This window comes from Dryobates pubescens, chromosome 2 (genome assembly GCF_014839835.1).
Source record: "Dryobates pubescens isolate bDryPub1 chromosome 2, bDryPub1.pri, whole genome shotgun sequence".
NCBI classification, from domain to species: Eukaryota; Metazoa; Chordata; class Aves; order Piciformes; family Picidae; genus Dryobates; species Dryobates pubescens.
Window position 1 is genome coordinate 19,573,991 of NC_071613.1, and position 22,624 is coordinate 19,596,614.

Sequence of the window (22,624 nt, forward strand, 5' to 3'; positions counted from 1 at the left end):
AGTACAGAAGCTTACACAAGTGTGTATATATATATATATATGTATATATATATATATGTATATATATATATATATATATATATATGTATATATATATATATATATATATGTATATATAAAAATTATTACCTTACACAAGAATTCAACATGCAAAATTTCATATTCATTCTCAGATTCCCTGATTGGATTGTACATTTGCAGAAAGATAACCACCTCGTACCAAAACCTCAGTGCTCTATTTCCCAATGCTCTGTTTTTCCCCCCTCCCCCCCACTCCATGGTAGGCCCAAACAGGCCTTGAAAGCCACATCCAAGCCTGGAACAATCCTCAACCCCCACACCAGATAAGATACCTCACTGCATCCTGGGAGAAGGGAGGGAAGGAAGGAGGGAAAGATGCAAGATGTTCTGGGAATGAAATACCAAAGATTACAATTTCCTGTTCTCTCCCTGGACCCATCTAGCCTCTGGAGGCTTCCACTCCATGGTTCTTAAAGGCATAAGCCTTAACCCATGACAAAGTGAATGATGTCTGGTCTCTTACAGGTCATGAAAACTGCATAGAGGTACTCTTGGAACAAAAACTTTTCCGCACGTTCTATGGTAATAGCTTCTCTCCATTGCACTGTGCTGTGTAAGTAGAAATCTCCAGTTGCAAATGCTTTAGGGGATGTCTGGGAAAAGTAACAGTAGGAGAAGAAAGACTTACTTCTTTTTTAGACCATTTGCATGAGCAAATAATTTTAAAGCTGATGGTAAAATTGTGCTCATTCCTCTGCTGGAAAAGTGGCAGAGTAAAGAGTGTATTGGCATAAAGTTGACACAATCAGGCTACTTGATGAAATTCTGACATGTAATTCAATAGCTGTATTTCTGCTCCTTTCCTTAAGGAAGTTTTAATGTGGGAAGGATTCTAACAGAGCCAAATTGTAACTTCTCATAATGAAATGCCAAATGCATGTTTTTAGAAACACAAGGTGACTTCAGTTTGCTTTAGTAAGATCGTTAGGTCCTACAGGTAAGCCATCCAAAGAGTAAGGAATCCAGCACTGAAAAACCAAACAGAAACCTTCCTTATTTCTGCCAGCAATTAAAATGACTCTATGCTATTCTATGTTCTGTTAGAAGAATGAATGTCTTCCAGAAGTAATGTAGGAATTCCTGTTCCATTCCATGGTCCTGGAAAGCAGAAAAATAATTTGTCATGTATCAAACTTAGGAATTGCAAACATCTGCTGTATTTATTAGAGAAATAAAAGCACATATAATGCACTGGTTTTATTCTGCTTAAAGTAATTGGTGGCTGAAATGTATTTGCAAGCTGAATTTCTAGTAACGGCTTTGACATTTTTTTGTTAAATAGTTGTGGGTTTTTTTTAAGCTATAGTGTAATTCCCAAACCCTTTGAAAATGGGCAACTTAAAAACATGCAAATTGAAAATGCAAGCAGCTGCTAATCCAGTGTGGGGGTGTGTTAGCCGTACTATATGTCCTATACTGTTACTAAACACTGCTCATTTTCATAATGAAATGAGACAAATTAACAGTAAGCAGAAAGAGTATTAACTGAGTACATCCATCAAGGAAAGAGGTGTGGGCTTCAGTACATAAACTATCAGAGTAAAGCTTTCTATATGTAGGTATCTACAACAGTGCCTTCCAGATCCAGGTGTCTGACATATAGACTAAAGGATTAGAAGGTATTAAGGTTTTAATCCTAGGTTTGTGCTGCACTTCCAATTACCTCTGTGCACAGTGAACTGCAGGATCAACTTTGCTTTAAAGACTGAAATTCAAATGCAGCACATGCAGTTTGGTTAAATGGAGAGAGAATGGTCAGAAATGTGGCTGAAAGCTTTTCAGCAAAGTTATGTTAGGATGACTTACAACTAACCAAGGAATATGAATGGGAATTGAAGCAAATTAATAAGGGAAAGTGAGAAAAGACGTAGACTTTTCATCTTTTGGAAAATGTTTTTCCTTTGGCAGAATCAATGATCATGAAAACTGTGCATCACTGCTCATTGGGGCCATCGATGCCAGCATTGTCAATTGCAAAGATGACAAAGGAAGGTAATAGTTTCTTAAACAAATTGCATTTTGTCTTCATGAATCTATCTAGTACTTTCCATAATCCTTCTGAACCCCTGGAACTAAGCTTATCCAATATGGCTGAGTCATGCTGACTCCTTCAGACAGCAGTTTACACTGCAGCAGAGTTAAATGGTGGCTCACTTGAAGCAAGAACACTACACAGTATTCAATTTCATGGTACATAGGAAAAGAAATACAAAAGAAATAGTATTTTGCTTGTTTAGAACAGGTATGGCTGCAGGCTGTTTCCTTGAGCCAGTTTTATTTCTTAAATATTTAACCATCTTTGTCTTTGCCCAATGGAGTGATAATGTGTACACAAAGAAAAGGATTCTATTAAAGCCATTTGTGTTATGTTACCATGCTAAGGAAACACAACTCAGAATAAAATAATGGTGATACAGCAAGAGATACACATTCAGCCAAACCCTGACTTTGCCACCTTCATCATCTCCCCACTCTGTGTGTATATATACATATAATTAAAACTGCTGAAACTATTAATGAAACAACTTCAAGACCATCACTAATGGTGATTACTTACTCCTAAAATGATAAGACCAGCTCACTCTTATCTTTAGCACAACATGAAGTAGCACTATGAGCTGGGTTTGGTACCAACTATCTTTCATCTCTCTTAGTCACACTTAAGATCCAAAATGCCCTAAGGAGACAGCAAACAGATTCTAGCGTCCCAGTCTTGTGGAAACTGATAGCCTTCAAAATGGAGAGAATTCCTCCTGCCTGCATAGGAATACTGTTATTGTAGCTTGGTGCTGCAGTATTTGTAAAACTTATATTGCATCAGGACAGAGACTGTCAATATTATTTAACTTATTTCAGATCACAGAATGTCAGGGGTTGGAAGGGACCTCAAAACATGATCCAGTCCAATCCTCCTGACAGAACAGGATCACCTTTACCAGATCACACATGAGCAGAAAAGTTGTGCAAAAGCAATGAGATATAAATAGACATATTTTTAAAATCTTTAAATGAAAAGATGACCAAAAAGGGTCATAGTTGGCTAAAGCTGAATTGCGCAGAGGGCAGATAATGCTTTACAGAATCAGAGAATGCCAGGAACTGGAAGAGATCTCGAAAGATCATCCAGTCCAACCCCCATGCCAGAGCAGGATCGCCTATACCAGATCACACAGGAACGCATCCAGGCAGGTTTTGAATCTCTCCAGAGGGGGAGACTCCACAACCCCCTGGGCAGCCTGTTCCAGTGTTCTGTCACCCTCACAGTGAAAAAGAGATTTTCTCATATTTCCATGGAACTTCCTATGCCTCAATTTCCAGCCATTGCTCCTTAACCTGTCACTGAGCATCACTGAGGAGAGCCTGACTCCATCCTCTTGGCACTCACCCTTTACATACTTATAAACACTAATGTTTCCTTGGTGATAACTGAAGTTTCATAGGAGAGAAAAATAAACTGGAACTGTCTTGCACTTTCAGGTTCTTAGGGAGGTAAGTGAACAGGAATGTTGCCATTCTTTAGCCACAGCTGTGGTGGTGTTCCTTTCCCCACAGAACACCCCTCCATGCAGCAGCCTTCGCAGACCATGTGGAGTGCCTCCAGCTCCTCCTGAGTCACAGCGCACAAGTGAACGCTGCAGATCACACAGGGAAAACGCCTCTGATGATGGCAGCTCAAAATGGTCACGTAGGTGCTGTAGGTAAGGGCATCCTTGCCTTTACTCATCTTGAAGGGGATGTGCTACCAAATAGGTAGTCATTGCTTTTTCCTGTGAAAACTAAGGGAGAGGAATAAATTGTGTTGGATGTCCATAAGAAACTACCTTTACATCTGTAAAAAAAAAACCCAAAATTACTTTTCCTCGCACTGTTTCTCAGTAGTCTTGGTGAATGTTTGCAACAAACCTGAGTCTTATTTCCTCCTAAGAGCACACTGCCAAGAGCATGAAGGGAGCAATAATTCTATTTTCCTGTTTTACTTCCTTGATTTTATGGAGCAGTAAAACTGCACATGTGAAAAAGACTGTGTAATCTTTTTTTCTACCCTGTTAGAGGAAGTCCTCTTCTTAAAATGGCAGCTATCAGCAGCTGCTTTTCCAGGCTAGACTATACACTGTAGACATACAGATTAGGGTCATATTGGCTTAACAGAATTCCCTTTTCTCTAGCTTCAGCTGCACCGCTAAAATCTTCATACCCCCTTAGTCCTCTCGTAGCAGGATCCACAGTTGCTCTTAGGGAAAAGTGATTCAGGCAGAACTTGCTGATCTGCAAATGGAGAAGTTTATGAACAAATTAAGAGGGCTATTATGTTTGACAGTTCGGGACACGGTCAGTGAGCTACAATGAGCTCTGCCTTTGCTGCCTGGTGAACTGCACAAGATGAGTCACTTCTCATTTGTTACTTTCAGTTCACGTTCATAAAGCTTGCATCACATAAAGGTTTAACTGATGAGCATATACGCACACCGTTACATTTTCCCCTGTTTTCACGTGTTCTTCTGACCACTAGATTTGATCATTGATTTCTGTTCTGTCCTTCAGACTTTTTGGTGAACATTGCTGAGGCTGACCTGACATTAAAAGACAAGGAGCTGAATACATCTTTGCACTTGGCTAGTGGTAAAGTAAGTCAGAGACCTCTATCCATGTCTGTTCTCATCAGTCTGTATGTGGGAGTTTATGTTCCTAAGATACTATTTTTGTTCCGCAATGGCAATGTGGTGGTCAGACTTGTGATGAAGGAGGGAGGCATTGTTCCAAGCTTTTTCTCAAAGCTTTTTCAAACTGAGAAATGAGAGTTCAATATGAAGCCTTTTCTGGCAGTTGAAACAGAAGGAAGGAAAACGAAGAGAAATAATGGAAAATGCTTTTACCAAATAATATCATTGTAAAATAGTTTAACAGAGGTTCAGTGGTAAAGGGGAAAATATTTTTTTTTTAATTTTCCAATTTCTTTGCAGGGAACCCAATTTTTTTCCCGTAACTGAGCAGCAGTAAACCAGAGACATCAATTAGATTGGCGGTGGTGTCTTTTCCCAGTCTTTCTTCCTCTTCCTCTTAATTCCAATTAAGAGGAAGAAAAGGTGCCCATGGGATTCACTCTCCTGGGCCTTTTCTTTACTCCTATCCATGGATTAGATTCCAGCATGATAGTATTACTCCAGTTTTTGAAGACACAGGAGCCTTGCTGAATTCTCAGGGTCCTTCAGGCAGCGCTGTAGGCTCCATCATCTGCAACTTGCCATGCTGAAACAGTATCAGATATAAGGCCTGAATCTGCAGCATTGCCAAAGCTTCGCTGTTAGAACTCCCACAGCGAAGGGATTTTGGAGTAGCTTACTAATACTGCAGAAAGGCACTTAAAGACCCAGAAAGTTTAGTATTGGTTTATGAGATTAAACCATCTCTCTGTGACTAGTTGTAGTAAATCATCCACTGAATGCTCTCTTAAGTCCACTCAGAAAGCTGAGGAGGTGAATTCATGGATAACAAACTTAAAGGTCTAAAGGACAAGCAAATGTATACATTTTCAAGTGTGCTAAAGCAGTGATGGTTCATAAATGGTGTTTTGAGGCTCCTACAATTCACCTTCTACACATCCTTCTAAGCTGAGCAGCATCTTTTATATTTCAAATGGAGCTATTGAATTTCACTTCAATAAGTAATCTTTCTTCTGTCTCAGTTTCAAACCCCTCAGCAAATTAACAGTTTGGATTTTTTCTTCCCAACCCACAGGGTCATGAAAAATGTGCCTTGTTAATACTTGACAAGATACAAGAACAGAGCCTTATTAATGCAAAAAATAATGCATTGCAGACGTAAGTACTGCCTGATCCTCTACAGTTTGGTTGACTTACCAGAAGATTCCAATTTAGCAAATCAAATTCATCTCTCAGATTTTTTTGTAGAACAAAAAAAGTTAAGTTCTGATTTTCTTTGAGTACTTGCCCTTCAAAAGACCAGATTTTACTGCATTTTCCCTTTTGATTCTTTTAGTGCCGGTTCTATACATAATCTGGTGGAAAAATTATCTGAGGCCGCTTATTTTAAAACTGCATCAAAATGTCTGTTAATTATGTGAATGTGTACATATACATCCAACATTTCCCTAGCTTTTGGAACCTCACCCTAAATCTATAGACGTTACTTAGCCTGAAGTTGGTACATTTAATTTTCAGAGGGTTTTTCAGCTGGTATTTTGTGTGCAACCACACATCATCAGCGTTAGAACCATCAATATTCTTACTCCAGCTTCACTGGTGTGGGGGAGTCCCACAGTAGAAGACTCAACCACAAGTTCAGATGACACATCATCTAGTGCTTGTGAAACAATTCATTCCATTTGAGCCCCTTTTCTCCCCCCTTACAAGATGAAGTTCTTGGAAGGAAGTTTTTAAGGCCAGGCTGGATGTGCCTCTGGGCAATCTGATCTAGTGAGAAGTGTCCCTGCCCATGGCAGTGGGGTTGGAACTAGAGGATCCTTGGGTCCCTTCCAACCATGACAATTCTATGATTCTATGAAACTGGTTTTCCTGTCCCACTAGCGTCTCCCAAAGAGAAGCTTTGAGTGATGGCCCAGAACAGGAGCAAACCAATGGTTATTTTTAATTTCCATCTGCTCCTGATATTAGCAATCAAGTATTCAAGGCTATAAAGGCAATACAATGATTTTGAGCAGTCTGCAGTAGCCAGAATTGAGGCTGGAACCGTTGCAGATTCATTTTCCTCTAAAATGTCAGTTGTGTGCTGCAAACAGTGGAAATCATTAAGCCATCTCTGTGTATGTAAAGGTAATGATAATTGTCTTGCATGTATGTTTTATAGGCATGGGATGAGAGGATTGTTTTAAATACTGTAATGTAATATCATGCCTACAATAGAACTTTAATGATTCAAAGAAGGAAAACATTCTCTTGCTGATGAGGGGTGTTGTTTTATAAAGTCTGTTTTAAACTGAACTTGAATTCAGCTGTTTTGTTTTTGTAGACCCCTCCATATTGCTGCACGGAATGGCTTAAAGATGGTGGTTGAAGAGTTGCTAGCCAAAGGGGCATGTGTCCTGGCAGTAGATGAAAATGGTAAGTAAATAATACGCTCTGCCCATCTTCAGTAGGATCCAACAGGTAATTCTTTACAGCAGACTGAAGCAGTAGACTTAAAAGCTGATGATAGGCATCACTGATGCTTTTATGCTTCCGAGAACAGACAGTGAGCTGTGTGAGTACCTAGCTAAGAAAAAAACCAACACAAAACCCCGAAGAAGATAGTATTTATTTTTCTGTAATATCAAAATGTATTCTAAACATCACAGCAGTCCCTTTTACTGTTCATTTTGCATGTACTGTCAACAGCTAGTCTTTTTTAATGCCTGAGTGCAGTGGTAACTTGAATTTCCTAAACATGCAAGTGGCACCGGATAATTCTGACACCTTGCAGAAGAATTAAGGATTATGCATTCAATCAGCGCATGTTTGAATGGGTAGGAAGAAAACCATCAACATATGTTTGATTTGTGTCCTAGTTCATTCTGAGATCAAAGCTTGTGCTTTAATGATTGCCTGATCTAATCCAAGATGGAAGTAAATTACTCTTGCCTCATGAAATGCATCATTGATTAATCACAGAACCATTTTGGTTGGAAAAGGCCTTTAAGACCATTGAGGCCAACCATTCCCTAACTCTACCAAGACTAGTGCTAAACCATGTCCCTCAACACCACATCTCTGCCTCTTTGAAACACCTCCAGCAATGGGGATTCAACCACCTCCATGGGCACCCTGTTGAGAACCCTTCCTGTGAAGAATTTTCTTCTGATATCCAACTTAAATCTCCCCTGGGGCGATTTGAGGCCCTTTCCTCTCATCCTGTCGCTTGTTACTAGGGAGAAGAGACCAACATCCACCTCACTTCAGGGAGTTGTAGAGGGTAAGAATGTCTCTCCTCAGCCTCCTTTGCGCCATAAATATTATAAATCTGGTAATTTTGTTTCCGATTTCAATCAATTCCTTCCTTAAACATTCTAAAGCCCACAGAGGGCTGTGCTTCTATAATTAATGTTTTCAGGAATGAAATAAGCTGGGCTTTCTTACAGTGCTGACTTCATGGCATTCATGTAACAATTCAGTCCCTCCATCTTCCTTTATCTGTAAAGTAACAGCAATAATCACTCATCTATTAGGGGACAGAAAAATGAACCAGACTGCCTTCTAACCACAGTTTTTAGCATTAAAATGGTACATACAGGTCCAGCTAATTTGCATCTATGTAACAAATGAAAATTAAGTTTACATTTGACACACATTCAATTCTTTTGGGGGCAATTGCAAAAAAAGAGAGAAATTTAAGTGCAATCTTGATATAAGTACAAGCCTAAAGAATATTCCTGCTTGGAGCTCAGAGGAAATTCCATTGAGGGTATGCACTCACTGCATTGTGGGGAGCTTGCTACAAAAACGTGCTGCCAGCACTCTTGGCCTACTGGACAGAGTATCAGCAGTGGTCAGTGCCTGGGATTGCTGTTGATGCAACACTTAAGATCTGGCCATCTGCAAAAGAATTTCTTTGCTCCTAGTATACAGAAGGATTTCTTGGAAAACCCTTGAGTGCTACACAGCAGCCTGCAGAATGTAGAGAGAGCATAATCAGCATTCTGGTTTCCAAGGTTTGCATTATGCTTCAGGGGCAGCACTTGGGCAGGAGCCAAGTTAAACTGCAGAAAACAAAAATGTGTAATAGCTCCCCAGTTCTTTGTTTTCTGGGCATCTGTAACATTTAACTTTAATCACAGAATCATTGAATTGTCAGAGTTAGAAGGGACATCAAGGATCATCTAGTTCCAACCCCCTGCCATGGGCAGGGACACCTCACACTAGATCAGGTTGCTCAGAGCCACATCCTGCCTGGCCTTAAAAAACTTCCAGGGATGGGGCTTCTACCACCTCTCTGGGCAACCTGTCTCACCACCCTCATACTGAAGACCTTCTTCCTAACATCCAATATGAATCTGCACACTTCTATTTTTACTCCATTCTCCCTAGTCCTACCACTACCTGACAGCCTGAAAAGTCCCTCACCAGCTTTCCTGTAGGCTCTCTTCAGATACTGGAAGGCCACAATAAGGTGGCCTTCTCCTCTCCAGACTGAATAGCCCCAACCCTCTCAGTCTGTCTCCATAGGAGAGGTGCTCCAGCACACCTAACTTTGCACAAAAAGCATACACCATGCATTCTGAGTACAGCCAGTGTTCTTTAGCATAATGTTGCTATAGCTAACTAGTCATCCACAGTCATACCTGCTAGACATGTACCATCTGCACTGGTCTAATTCTTCTCTCTTACAACTGAGCTCCTAAATAAACTGCCTTCTGAGCTGAACAGATGCTCAGACCAAGTCTTTAAAATAATTTGCTTATTACTTCAAAATATCTAAAGACTAATACACTTTATGTTCTAATGAAAGCTGTTGCTCTCAGAATGGGACTTGTCAATACACACAGAAACTGAAGCCAGTTTCTGTCCCCGTGGCTGTACCCCCGTGTTCTGTATTCCCCACGCTCTCTGTGTTCTAGAAACGTGTTCCCAAGTGCTTTTATTCATGTTGTGAAGTCTGTTTGCTGCCTGGTTTAAAAAACAGAGTGCTTGTTGTGGTCACAGTGATGGAAACGCTCCATAGAGTGTATTTCCCCAGCATGTCTAATATAAAATAAGTAACATACCCCTGTTGCCTGGCATGACTGTGACTGGACATACATCTCCTGCTTCCCAGGTCACCTAGAGATGTATATGAGGAATGCTCAGTGGCACACTCAGTACCCTCAGTACTAACCATTGCCTTGTCTGCGTTTGTGCCCAGGTCATACGCCAGCCCTGGCTTGCGCTCCTAACAAAGACGTGGCTGACTGCCTGGCACTCATTTTGGCTACCATGATGCCTTTTTCTCCTTCCAGTTCAGTGACGGCTTTCAACTTCGTTTGTTTTAAAAAAGACAATTTGGCCAGGACACATCTCTGCGATGGCTCCAGTATTGGCAGCATTAACTCTTACAATAAGTCCTTGAGTAATAACCTAGGAACAGAGGATGGGTACAATGAAAATGATTCAGATTCTGAAACCTTTTGACTATTTGGTATTCAAAAACCTTTTGTTCATTATTATTTCGTTTTGGCTTTATCTTTGTCTCTTTAAGCAGCTTAAATCCCACGGCTACATTCTTAACTATTGCTCTTGACAAGTAGGTATGGAGAGATCTGTAGTGTTGGTGAGAATCAAGTTTAAATAACAAAGTTAGAGGGATTTACTGGAATGTATTAACATTCTGCAGCTTTTCAGCTTCCTGATGTTTTCTGTAGGCCCTAAGTGCCCCTGTGGAAAGTCTCTACCTCTTATTTTAAGTAGGGGGGGGAAAAAAGCCGCCTTTTTTTTTTTCTTTTTTTGACAGCACAACTAAACAGGGAACTGTTTGTACAAAATGTTTAGCTGTACCTTTATTACACAAACATATTACCATTGTAGCCTTCATAGACTCGAGCATCACCCCTTTCCTATGTTTGTCTGTTTCCTGCTTACAGGGGCTCTGTTAATTAGATCACTTTTTTGTTGTTGTTACACAAACCAAAGGTAAAGTTGTAAATCTTAAAGCTGCCTGTATTACTTTTCTACAGTAAATGAAACCCGTTACATACTGTGTGTGTTAAGCACTTAAAAGTACAGAAGGCACTTTTTACAGCACTTAGTTGCAGCACAGAATTAGAAAAATATAGTTATTAACTCTTGAGGCCAAATTCTGCTTGTCTCACGATATATTCCCAGGGACATTAGTGGAACCACTTGTGTAAAATGAAAAATCACATGGCCCTTATTTATTGTTGTTATTATTATTTTAATTCAGCACAAACATGTATGGTTTATTTGCACTACAGAATTAGGGTCATTAGATGTTTCTGTCACCTGAGCCATTAATCATAAATCTTATATCACACAAAAATAGCATCGGGTGTAGACAGAGGTGTATGTAAAAGTTTATAACAACTTGCCAACTTAAATGGATTTTTTTTCCTTTTCTATGCTTAAATAACTCATTTTTACTGTAAACAGTATCGAATTTTAAAATACTTTTGCCAGTATTTGTATTAACAGAGCAAAGGTAGAGCAATGAAAGCCTAACACCCAAAGCTGAAACACCAAACACCAGGAAACCTGGCTGTGTACCATGCAGGGGACTGGAGAGCCATGCTGAAAAAGCCTGTTGTCACCAGCTTTTACAGCACTGTCAGCTTTGCCAACATGTTTACTCCTTCTGCCAAAGTTTCTAGGTCAAATGGACCAAGACCCTCCTCTGCAACAGATGTACAAAAGGAAGAATGAGACTCTCTAAACAAAAACAAACAAATCAGCAAACAAAAAAGCTCTCATGAATTAACCAGCTGTACCAAGAGGACCAAAATGCTTCGGTGATGAAATGGAAGACTTTGCTACTTTTTTTTTTTCTTCAAATGTGAGTGACATAAGGAAGTATTTTTTTTCTAAACCACAAAAACTGTTGAGGTAATGAGTAGTCTCGAATGAATTTTACATTTTATGACGCAGGTTTCAAATCAACATTTGTAACTGAGGATGTGTTGACCACAGGTTTTGGGTTTCTTTGGGGTTTTCTGGACTAAAGAAGACTTCTTATAATTTTAATGTGAATGTGTTGATATTTATTTGAAATTAAACAAATGCCAAGGAAAAAATAACTAACTATGGCTTGTTCTCCTAGTTAGCATTCGTGCATGCTGTTTGGCATGGTGCGAAATGAAATGTGAATCTAGGCAGGACTGATGGCCTGAGTAGAAAAAGGAAAGGCCACGGAGGGTGCCCGTCTTGGTGTATGGGACGTGAAGATAAATTCTGGTGAAAAGCAGATAGCAAACCGCCTTCCCTCATTTAAAAGCGTAAGAAAGGGAATCCAAGTCCTTGGTAGACAAGTGAGAGAAGACTCTACAGCTACAGCAAAGTGGGGAAGAGATAGTGTAGTATGGAGTTGGTGTTGGAAGTTCCTGCAAGCCTGCATCTGTGCTGGGAGAAGAAGAAGAGTTTCCTCAGTGCACGCTTTCAGCAGGGTAAATGAGTGGTTTAGCTGCAGTTTTTAGCCACATTCCACTGAAGTGATAAAAAAAAAAAAATCTATTGGCAGACTCCAGTTCTTTCCTTAGGGAAAAATATGTATATATTAAGTTCATATTGCCTTGCTCAAATTAAACATTGTTTCCTTGAACATTGGCTAGAATTGAATATTGTTTGATTGAACATCAGGTAAAGTTAAATATTGTTTCCTCAAACTCTGGGCAACATTAAATATCGTTTCCTTGAACATGAGTAAATTTCCAGAGATTACAACAGCCAACCACAAATGATAGAGTCTCTAAAGATAAACAGCTCTCTAGTTTCTGCAGTGGAGTGACAGAGCACCTGCCACTCTGCTTTTCTCCTCAGAAACAGCACCCAATAACATTTTTACAACTGATTTTTCTCCACGTTTATTGCTTTTAAAAGTTGCAGAATAGCAATAACCACCTTGAAGCACAAGAGGAGAAATCAGTTGTTAAAGTTTTCAGTGGTGTCTGCTCAGAAATGAATAAAATCCCTAATTTTTTATTTGTTTTTTTAATGTGGAATGATGGCATTGAAAAGCAATGCATAGGAAATGGCTGCTCTCTGTCAGGATCAACCTTTTAATCTTGTTCTAACCAGAGATGTAGGATTAGTTATGCCTCACCCTGAAATACAGAAAGTTAGGCTGTCCTGCGTGAAGGCGCTTCACTGGGAGACAACCAGTCCCCTTTACAAAGAGGATGTCCTATTGTTTTAAGAAGGTGTTTAAAAAATTTCAGTATTTTCACTTGCTACCATGCAGAGTTAGTGAAAATACTTCTGAGTTACTTACAACACCTCTTAACTCTGATAATTCTGTAGCACAACTGCTGCCTCTTATGATGTATACATAACATCACAAAAGCATATGGGATTATTGAATTACTTTGAGCCTTTTAGGAGCCAAACCTAAACTTCACTAATTAAACTTTCTTGTAAACTAGCAGTGACAAGAGTTATGCAAGATTCCAAAACTCATTGAAACAGTTGATTTGTTACCATATTTAAGGGCATTGATTTGAGCATGCTGTGTTTAGGAGAAACACTGCCATGAGCAAGGCACTTGGAAGTACTCAGCCTGTCCCCCATCTCATGTGAGTTAGAAGAACCCCTTATTTTTTTCCTTTTTGTGTAGCCTAATACATTAATCTATAGTATAATTTATCATGTGTAATTTAGGGCAGGTATTTGAGCATGGGAATAATTTTACTCTTGTAAATAATCACCTTGCCTTTCTGCAGACTTTGTACAAGAGTAGAGTTAACCATACAGAATTGTTGCACTTAACCCTGGATCCTGCAGTTTACAGTTTGAGGACAACTTCCGTGTCCACACCAAGCAAAGGGTATTTGGGGAGGGTGTACTAGCAGGATGCCAGAATCCTTTCGTCCTGTATTCTAACCACAGCTGCAGGAGGAATCCATAGAGGGATGGGGTCCCAGGTCTCTCTCATAAATACCAAGTTGCAACCTCTGGACTGCCTGAAATTGCTGTGAAATAGCTCAGGGGAATTCTGTTCATCGCTACTTAAAAGGGCACCATAATGTGTTTGGTACTTAACTCGCAGTGAGTAACTGCCGGATGACTGAATTAGAGCAAACATATGAACTGAATTGTTTATTCATTGTACTGTTGAGGAACTTGGTTCTGTATCTTGAGGATGATTGGGAAAAAAGTGGGTTTTTTTTTTATTCTTAAGTCATGTAAGAAATATTAGAGTGCCTTTTTATATTTGTGTATGATGGAAATGTTTTGTGAAACTTGTCTTCCCCCCCGCCCCATTTGAGTGTTATAAAAGCAATATATTACCAGTAAATTTTAATTTCAGACCTTCTTTGAATGTATAAAGTGTTTCTTCTTTTCGTATGTTCTAGCTGCATTGAAATGAAAATGAATATGCTAAATTTCTATAAGAAAAATGTCTAATTTTTGCAGTGCTGAAAATGCTTTCTTATCACACATAAAAAAAGGCAAACCTTAGGTCAGTGTTATAGGAAAGGAAGTTTTAAAACTAGTGACAATCTGAGTGTGTGTATAAAATCTTATTTTATGCATTTCTTATGCGGTGATCTACATATTAAAGCCAATATCTTATGTTTTGTAGGTTTTGTCTTATATTTTATGCTTTAGCATGTGCAATATATCTTTACAAACCATGGTGATGCGGATCTGGTGCCAGTGTTATATTTTGCATAACATTTGTAATAAACAGATATAAAATATTGTTTGATGGTTTCGGTGGGGTTTTGGCAGTATTGTTTGCTTCTGTAAATTGAAGTCTAAGGACTTGGGAAAATATCACATGTGAAATGAGGGGAAAAAGACTTAATTTGGGTGAATGACTTGGAGTTCAAGGCCAGTCTTCTCAAGCACAGTTTAGTAAGTTTTTCAACTACTGAATGCTGTATTGTCATGAAGAACCCTAACTGTAAAGTACTCTTGCAATGCATTCAGATGGTTATTTTTACAAATAAAAATGGTACTAATACTGTTGGAAGACTGAGTAAATTTTTCTGTCTTTTAAAAGCATGGGGGGAAAAACTTATGTTTTTAGTAGTGAAGATGGTGAAAATGCAACTGTGTGGATTTCTACTTTGTACCTACCTCATCTGTAACTACCCCTTGTCTAAACTCAACTGATGCTGGTATCGTTTCCTCTGTGGATTGGAAAAAAAAAAGACTATTTTTATTTGGTCAGTTATTTAATATTTTACTATTAGTTTTCATTGATAAACAACACTGAGAGTCATGGATGGGCTCATATTCCCAGATATAAAAAGACAGTAAAACGTAGCACGTTGTTCAAAGTGCTTTATTAAAGCAAACTCACTCACACACACAAACCCAAACAAACCGACCCCCAAAACAACTGCTTTGCCTGCGTCTTTCACGTGTGTAATGCTTGAAGTTCTTCATGGCTGTTTTGGCTACACTGCTACCAGGCCAGGAGCCGTAGAAGCCCCTTGCCTATTTTCGGCAAGGCAAAACCCGGCACGTCCGTCCCCCGGCTGCGGAGGCCGGGCAAGGCTCCGGCTCGCTTCCCGCGGCGCCCCAGCCCTCGCCAGCTGGGGTAAACCTCTGCACACTAACACCCAGGGGACGTTTTGCAGCCCGCCCATGCCAACGGTCCGGCGCGCGCTGAGGGGAGCGCGAGGAAGGGCCTCGGGCCTCAGCTGCTGCAAGCCCGCGCACCGGAGCGGCAGCGCGACAACTTGACCTCCCAATCATGGCGGAAACACACCTTGGCCCCCACAGACTACCAGCTGGGGAACCCGGCAGGTAGGTTCCTGACCTGCTGGTAACGGCTCCCACCCCTGTAACATGGCGGACGGACCCTCCCATGCCCGGCGGACCAGCGAGCAGCCAACCGCCAGCCCTCCCTAACATGGCGGCCACCCTCACGGCGGGCTGAGGCCAGGTTGTGGCGCCAGGCCGCCCGCCTCCCCGCCCCGCCTCCCGGGCGGTGCCGCTTCCCGCTCCGCCGTGTCTGTGTACGGCGAGAGCTGGCGGAGGGAAGAGGGCTCCGCACCTCGGCAACGGCGGGGCGCGATGGGGAGGGTGAGACGGCGACTGCCCGCCTTCGCGGCGCTCTTTTACGGGGTGCTGGCGGCGCTGGTGCTACTGGGGGTGCGGGACGTGTTGTTCTTCTACGAGGAGAACCGGTGCAGCATGACCTATATGTACGAGTACCCCGAGTACCTGGTGAGTGCGGTGGCGCGGGGAGGCGCTGAGGGAGCGGGCGGCGGTGTAACAGGTGGGAGTCCGCCCGTCCTGGGGCCCCGCTCTGCTGGGTGGCCCTTGGGGCGTCGCTGTCCGCATCGCTGCGGCCGGGAGCGGCTTGTTTGAGGCGGAGCCCTTCAGTGGCGTCCCTCCTTTGCCCTGCCTGTGGCAGTGAAGCAGCCTTGGACGCGCTCAGCCGCGGGAGATCCACCGCACAGGCTGCTCTTGATTGCTCCCGTAACTTTGCTGTTAGCGAACTTGGCGCTTCCCAAGTCGGTCACTGCAGAACCGGGCAAAAGTGGATTTGGCTTCTCGGAGAGGTGCATTTGTCTGCGTTGGCTGCATCGTGTAATGGTGCACCGTGGGTAGCTGCAGAAGGCATAAGGTGTTTACCTGTAAAGCAGCGAGGTGTCTTGTTCTGCTACCTGTACAAAAGGAAAATGTATAGCTACCTGTACAAAAGGAAAATGTATAGAAAAGCTTCCCATTTTCTAACCTGTAAATGCCTGCTAGTTACTTGTATTCCAGGTAAAACTGGTCAAAAGCTGCTCCTTTTGCAAAGGAAGAGGCTGGGCCAGGTCTTCTGACAGCAAATCACAGCAACACTGGTGCCCAGGAGCTGATGACTTGTACTTCCTGGTCTCTTCTTTTTTTTTTTTTTTTTTTTTTTTTGTCAATTTAGGGAGTGTGAAGCAGCTAATATGTCAAAAAAAGTGAATAACTGAGATGCAGATGAGTGTATTTCTCAAGCTAGTGAACATCATGACAAAGTTTTCTCAGCATATCCCACAATGTATGGGAGTACTTTTGAGACTATATGAAGTTCCTCTTGATTTGCTAATGAAGCCTTGTAGAAACCTGTTTGAAAATCTCCTCTTGAGAGGACTGCTGATGGAACTGTTGTTTTCCAAACGCAGGATTATAGCTCAATAGTAGGAAAATGTAAGTGTGAGGTTCCCTGGGTTCTTGGCTAATGCTGCATGCAGTTGTTAGAAAAGAATATGTCTTTTTAATTGCAGTTCTTGCTACGGGATTTTCTGTCCTGTTACCACAGTATCACGGTACTTCAGAGGTTGGAAGGGACCTCCAAAGATCATCAGGTCCAAACCCCTGCCAAAAGCAGGATCACCTAGGGTAGTCCACACAGGAATGCATCCATGCAGTCAGGTTTTGAATGTGTCCAGAGAGGGAGACTCCTCAGCCTCTCTGGGCAGCCTGTTCAGTGCTCAGTCACCCTCACTAAAGAAGTTTCTCCTCATGTTGAGGTGAAATCTCCTATTACAAGCATCCCAAAGCATAACGTGTTGGCTCCTAAACATTCATTTAGTGCTATTTAAGATATATATTCTGTTCACAAGTAGGTTGCAAGCAGTCTTGCAACCATAGCACCTAAATTGGTAATGAAGCAGAAAGTTAATTTTTGGAGCTATTAACCTTCATTTCCTAACCTTGACATAGCTGTGTTAGCCTACAAGAGAGAACTTGTGTGATGTTCCTGACGGTTGCCTGAGATTCTCATGTGCCATCACACATCTTCTGTGTTTGCTCGTTCTGTCAGGGCTTAGTTCTAAGTGTCTTTAGGCAAGCATTGTTCTGTGAAGAGATGGAAGGTTTGAAGGTAATAAGGAGGTGCAGGTCACAGCTGGGAGTATTACCTCTCAGGATTTCTGTTCCCTGTGAATAATCACTTTTACTGTGTGGAAAACTACTTTTGAGGAGGGAAAAAACCTAATGGTTTGTCTGGGTTTGCTAAGGCAGGTACTTCTTAAGTACCTCTTTATTGTGAGCAGGGCTGCTGAAGTTTTAATGTCTTTGTAGTGCTGGCATTGGTAGGAAAATACAAGGCAGGAATTTCATGTGAAAGTTGCCTGTCCTCCCTTCTGGATTGGGTGTCCCATTACAAAACAAATAACTATTTGAGCAAATAAACACAAGTTTTGTTTATTTTGTGTCTGACAGTGTGGGTTAGCTCAGAGTCTAGATAATTCTAAGTAATGGCATCAGTTTGGATTTTTGTTTAGAATCCTTTTTTGTTAATCTAACCGCCTGTAATCTAACTGCAGAGCTGCAGTATTTGAATTTAACTTGCCCTTGTCTTGTTCAGCTAAGCTTGGCAATAGATTGGTCAGTTTGTAGGACTTTTCCACATAAGCCTCATTTCTTTGGGCAGTAGGGGAAAAATGGAGCCTGCATTGGCATTGTCAAAAGTTGCTGTAGCTCATTGCAACCAATTCTATATTCAGTGTTTAAAACCACTCTAATGGAACAAAACCATCTCATACCTTTTGGAGTTACACCTTGCCATTTTGTTACATTATTTGAGCACTGTGATTCACCACAAACCACCAGTATTTTGGCAGCACAATTTGCATGGGCTGTGGGGTTTTTGCGTTCAACACTGACCTAAAGAAGGGCAGCTTGTTCATTCTATGTTCTGTAAAAGGTTTTTGAAGAGACAATAAACCAGAAAGACACTGTGGAACTGATCTGCCAGCAAGTCGTATGAACTTGTCTTGATGGCACTCTTAGTAATGAAAATGGATTAAGTACTGTTGGGGTTTTTTTCATGGAATTTTGAAAGCCTGTAGAAAAGGAGCAGTAGAAAGGAATGAGAAAAGGACAGAGAGGTCATAGAATTGTCAGGATTGGAAGGGACCTCTAGGATAATCTAGTTCAAACTCCCCTGCCATGGGCAGGGACACCTCACACGAGATCAGGTTGCTCAGAGCCACATCCATCCTGGCCTTAAAAACCTCCAGGGATGGGGCTTCTACCACCTCCCTGGGCAACCTGTTCCAGCATCTCACCACCCTGATGAGACACTGTGGAGGTCAGTGGAGTTGGAAAGGTAAGATGATGGAGGAAAGAGAAAGATAAAGGATGGTCTGAAGACATAATCCCTTAACCTTTAAGCTTAACCTTTTTTTTTCCGTTGTTCACAATGAAGGAATTAAACACTGTAATATGTGTATTTTGTTCTACAATATTAAAATAATACTTATATATCCTAGAATATAAGTTGAAAAATACATATCAAACATGATAAGAAGAGGTTGCAAATAATCAATGTGGCAAACAATTTAAAGGCTAAGGGAGAATGGAAATAGTTTTTAGCTGAGAAGGGAAAGTGTGTATGTGAGCAGGGGATTAAAGCTAAATCACCTTTAGATGCAGTTGAGAGAAACGCCTGAAGTACCTGAAATAGAGATGGCTCTATGTTGAGAATGCATTTAAGAGATTTCAGAGAAGATTTATTGTGCAAAACTGAGTTTAGAGTTCACTGTATTCTTGGTTGCAACAATCTAAATGAAGTATTTCAGGGGAGTGGAGCACCTCTGCTAGAGGACAGACTGAGGGAGCTGGGGTTGTTCAGCCTGAGGAAGAGAAGGCTCTGGGGAGACCTAATAGCAGCCTTCCAGTACCTGAAGGGGGCTACAAGAAGGCTGTAGAGGAACTGCTTCCAAAGGCCTACAGTCATAGGACAAGATAAAATGGTTTGAAATGAGAGAAGAATAGATTTAGATTGGATGTTAGGAACAGGTTCTTTACAATGAGGGTAGTTGAGCACTGGAGGAGGTTGCCCAGAGAGGTGGTTCAGGCCCCATGCTTGGAGATTTCAAGGTGAGGCTCTGGGCAACCTGATCTAGTTGAATATGTCCCTGCTTACTTCAGGGGGGTTGGACTAGATTACCTTTAGCGGTCCCTTCCAACCCAGGTGATTCTATGATTCTATAATCTGGTTTCTTCTTAACTTCTGCAACAGAAAATAAAATTGCCTAAGAAAATAGCCAGAAGATACCCAGCATATGAGCTCTATCTCTATGGGGAAGGCAGCTATGCTGAAGAAAACAAAAATCTCCTGTTAACGGGAATTCCAGTTCTCTTTCTTCCTGGGAATGCTGGCAGTTACAAACAAGGTAAGTGTTTAGCTATGTTATGTTACAAGCAGCTCTCACATTTTGCATTAAAGAAATTTTCTGTAGTGGTGTTTTTTTCTTTAGTATCATCTTCTCACTTTACACATCCCCTGGTTTTGTTTTCCAGATTATGCCTTCTTAGGCTTCCAGGCTGCAAATGAAAAGAGTAGCTTTAAAGCATTTTTATTTCTAGTTGTAAATACTGAAATTATTAGTTTGAAGGACATGAAGTGCTGTGTTTGTTTATTCAAATAATCTGGTATTCCTTTGTGACCGTTTGAGGCTGTGCCTTTAAGAAAGGGACAGTGCTGGCTAAATGTTTTGTAAATATAGTGTATTCTAAATGAATTTCATTGGTAGGTAGGTGGGAGTACAATCTTAAAGTTTCAGTGCAGCCGGAACTTTAGGCAGTTCGGGTCCTCTTCGCTCACCTCTTCCAGCTGTCTGCTTCTGGGCTCCTAGACAAATAACAGATAAGCATTAATCCTCCTGCACAAGGCCTCTGCCTCGTTAACTCCCCTTTTCTCTTTCTAACCCTCTTTGGGGAAAAAGGGAGGTAGGGGGTGAGGGGAGTACAGGGGGAAACCCCCTCTTCTGGGGGGTTTGTTTCTGTTTTTGTTTCCTTGCTGTGTATATCTGTATATATTGTGAATCTGTATATTTGTGTACATAAATTCCCTGCATTCCAAATTGCTTTTGTAAATACAGCATTCCTTTTGCTTCACCGACTGAGTTAGTTGTGGCTCTTCCTTCTTAGTGGGGGAGGGAAAGCTGGGCCTTCTCTCTCAACCCATCACATCCTTCCAGGCTGAGTTTGTCAGATCATTATCAATACAGACTAGGGGATGAGGTGATAAAAAGCAGCCCTGCGTGGACATGAGCAGACAGTGTGAGCTTGCAGCCCAGAACGCCAATGGCATCCTGGGATGCATCAAAAGATGTGTGGCCAGCAGGTCAAGAGAGGTGGTTTTGCCACTTTGCTCTGGTGAGACCTCACCTGGAGTACTGCATCCAGGTTCCTCAATACAGGAAGAACATGGACCTGGTGGAGTGGGTCCAGAGGAGGGCCACAAAAATGATCAGGGGGTTGGAGCTATGAAGACAGGCCCTGGGAGCTGGGGTTGGTCAGCCCGAAGAAGAGAAGACTCCGGAGAGACCTAATAGAAGCCTTTCAGTACCTGAAGGGGGCCTAGAAGAAAGATGGAGAGAGGCTGCTTAAAGGCCTGCAGTGATAGGATGAGGGGAAATAGTTTCAAACTAGAGAACAGCAGATTTAAATGGGTGTTAGGAACAAGTTCTTTACAATGAGGCTAGTGGAACACTGAAACAAGTTGCCCAGGGAGGTGGTTGAGGCGTCATCTCTGAAGACATTCAGACTGAGGCTTGACAAGTCTCTGGGCAGCCTGATCTAGTTGGGGAAGTCCCTGCTGAACACAGAGAAGGCTGGATTAGATGACTTTTGGAGGTCTCTTCCAACCCAGATCGTTCTATGATTATTTTTGTTTTCTAAAGTATACTTTGAAACTGGTAGTTTCTTAAGATGTTAGCAAAAAATCACCAACCCTAATCTTTCACTGTGATAATTTTTCCTTACATTTGCACGAAATTTGATTAAAGTCTCTGATTCCAGAGAACCTTTTCAAAGTCCTTTTCTTTGAGAACACGCTCACTTTGCTTATGAAAGGAAAATATTCCACCAACTCATGCTCTCAGAAAACCCATCCAGACTTGCAGGCACAATAACATCCAAAGAAGATTACAAGCATAATGATGATGAGAGGTGCTGTATGGACTTCGGTAATTATTCATGAAGTATCACAGGTCTGGGAATTAATGCTCTCTCTAAAAGCACAGCAGCAATACATCAATGTGAGGGAAATAGAATGGTACTTTTGGGCATGTTTGGAATCGCAGGGAAGCATCTGAAGGAAGACAGAAACTAGGTGAGTGGAAGTACTGCATGCTGTGGGTAAAATATGCTACTTAAGAGCAGTGAATACTGAAATATTTATTCTTTGAGACAGTCACAGAATCACTGAACATTAGGGGTTGGAAGGAACCACAAAAGATCATCCAGTCCAACCCCACTGCCAGAGCAGGATCACCTAGGACTTTTCAAACCATTTTTAGGATGTCCTTACTGCTTATAAGCTTTAGATAGAATTGGTGAAATGATTGATAAAATAGTTCCTTGGGTGTTTGGGCATGTAAAGTATTTCATAAAGACCATTTTCCCATGTCATGAGTTTGCTTAAACTCCTTTGATACATTAATTTCTTTAACAGACTTTTCCAGGAAGGAGGTTCCTGCAGGCTGTATGTCTCTGGAACTGTTTCACTCCAAAGGAATCTTACTTCTGTGTGCCAGATTTCACAGAATTGTCAGAGTTGGAAGGGACCCACAAGGATGATCTTGTTCCAACCCCCCTGCCATGGGCAGGGACACCCTCCACTAGATCAGGTTGCCCAGAGCCACATCCAGCCTGCCTTTAAAAAGCTCCCGGGATGGGGCTTCCACCACCTCCCTAGGCAACCTATTCCAGTGTCTCACCACCCTCATGGTGAAGAACTTCTTTCTAACATCTAATCTAAAGCTACCCTCCTCTATCTTGGATCCATTCCCCCTAGTCCTATCACTACTTGACATCCTAAAAAGTCCTTCATCAGCTTTCTTGTCGCCCCCTTCAGATATTGGAAGGCCACAATAAGGTCTCTTGGAGCCTTCTCTTCTCCAAACCAAACAACCCCAACTCTCTCAGTCTGTGTATGTAGGAGA

At 41.6% G+C, this 22,624-nt stretch overlaps 2 protein-coding genes across 12 annotated transcripts in view; both read left to right on the forward strand.

Annotated features, from left to right (window-relative positions):
• ANKRD44 (ankyrin repeat domain 44) overlaps window positions 1-12,490 on the forward strand; it is a 140,388-nt gene extending 127,898 nt beyond the window's left edge. For 6 of the 11 annotated variants that reach the window (XM_054171501.1, XM_054171511.1, XM_054171521.1 and 3 more), the window contains 7 exons: window positions 547-634; window positions 1,990-2,073; window positions 3,634-3,779; window positions 4,624-4,706; window positions 5,818-5,900; window positions 7,069-7,160; window positions 9,934-10,495. In XM_054171501.1, the coding sequence (XP_054027476.1) occupies window positions 547-634; window positions 1,990-2,073; window positions 3,634-3,779; window positions 4,624-4,706; window positions 5,818-5,900; window positions 7,069-7,160; window positions 9,934-10,199 (842 nt within the window). In that variant the 3' untranslated portion in view covers window positions 10,200-10,495. Of the gene's footprint in view, window positions 1-546; window positions 635-1,989; window positions 2,074-3,633; window positions 3,780-4,623; window positions 4,707-5,817; window positions 5,901-7,068; window positions 7,161-7,489; window positions 8,008-9,933; window positions 10,496-11,385 lie in introns of those variants that run through there. The other 5 variants (XM_054171550.1, XM_054171584.1, XM_054171559.1 and 2 more) reach the window with 4 other exon arrangements.
• Window positions 12,491-15,695: 3,205 nt separating this feature from the next.
• The window catches only part of PGAP1 (post-GPI attachment to proteins inositol deacylase 1), a 38,049-nt gene continuing 31,120 nt past the window's right edge, over window positions 15,696-22,624 (forward strand). Inside the window, exons 1-2 of the mRNA XM_054171607.1 lie at window positions 15,696-15,914; window positions 19,696-19,849. Coding sequence (XP_054027582.1) covers window positions 15,762-15,914; window positions 19,696-19,849 — 307 coding nt within the window. The 5' untranslated portion in view covers window positions 15,696-15,761. The remainder of the gene's footprint in view (window positions 15,915-19,695; window positions 19,850-22,624) is intronic.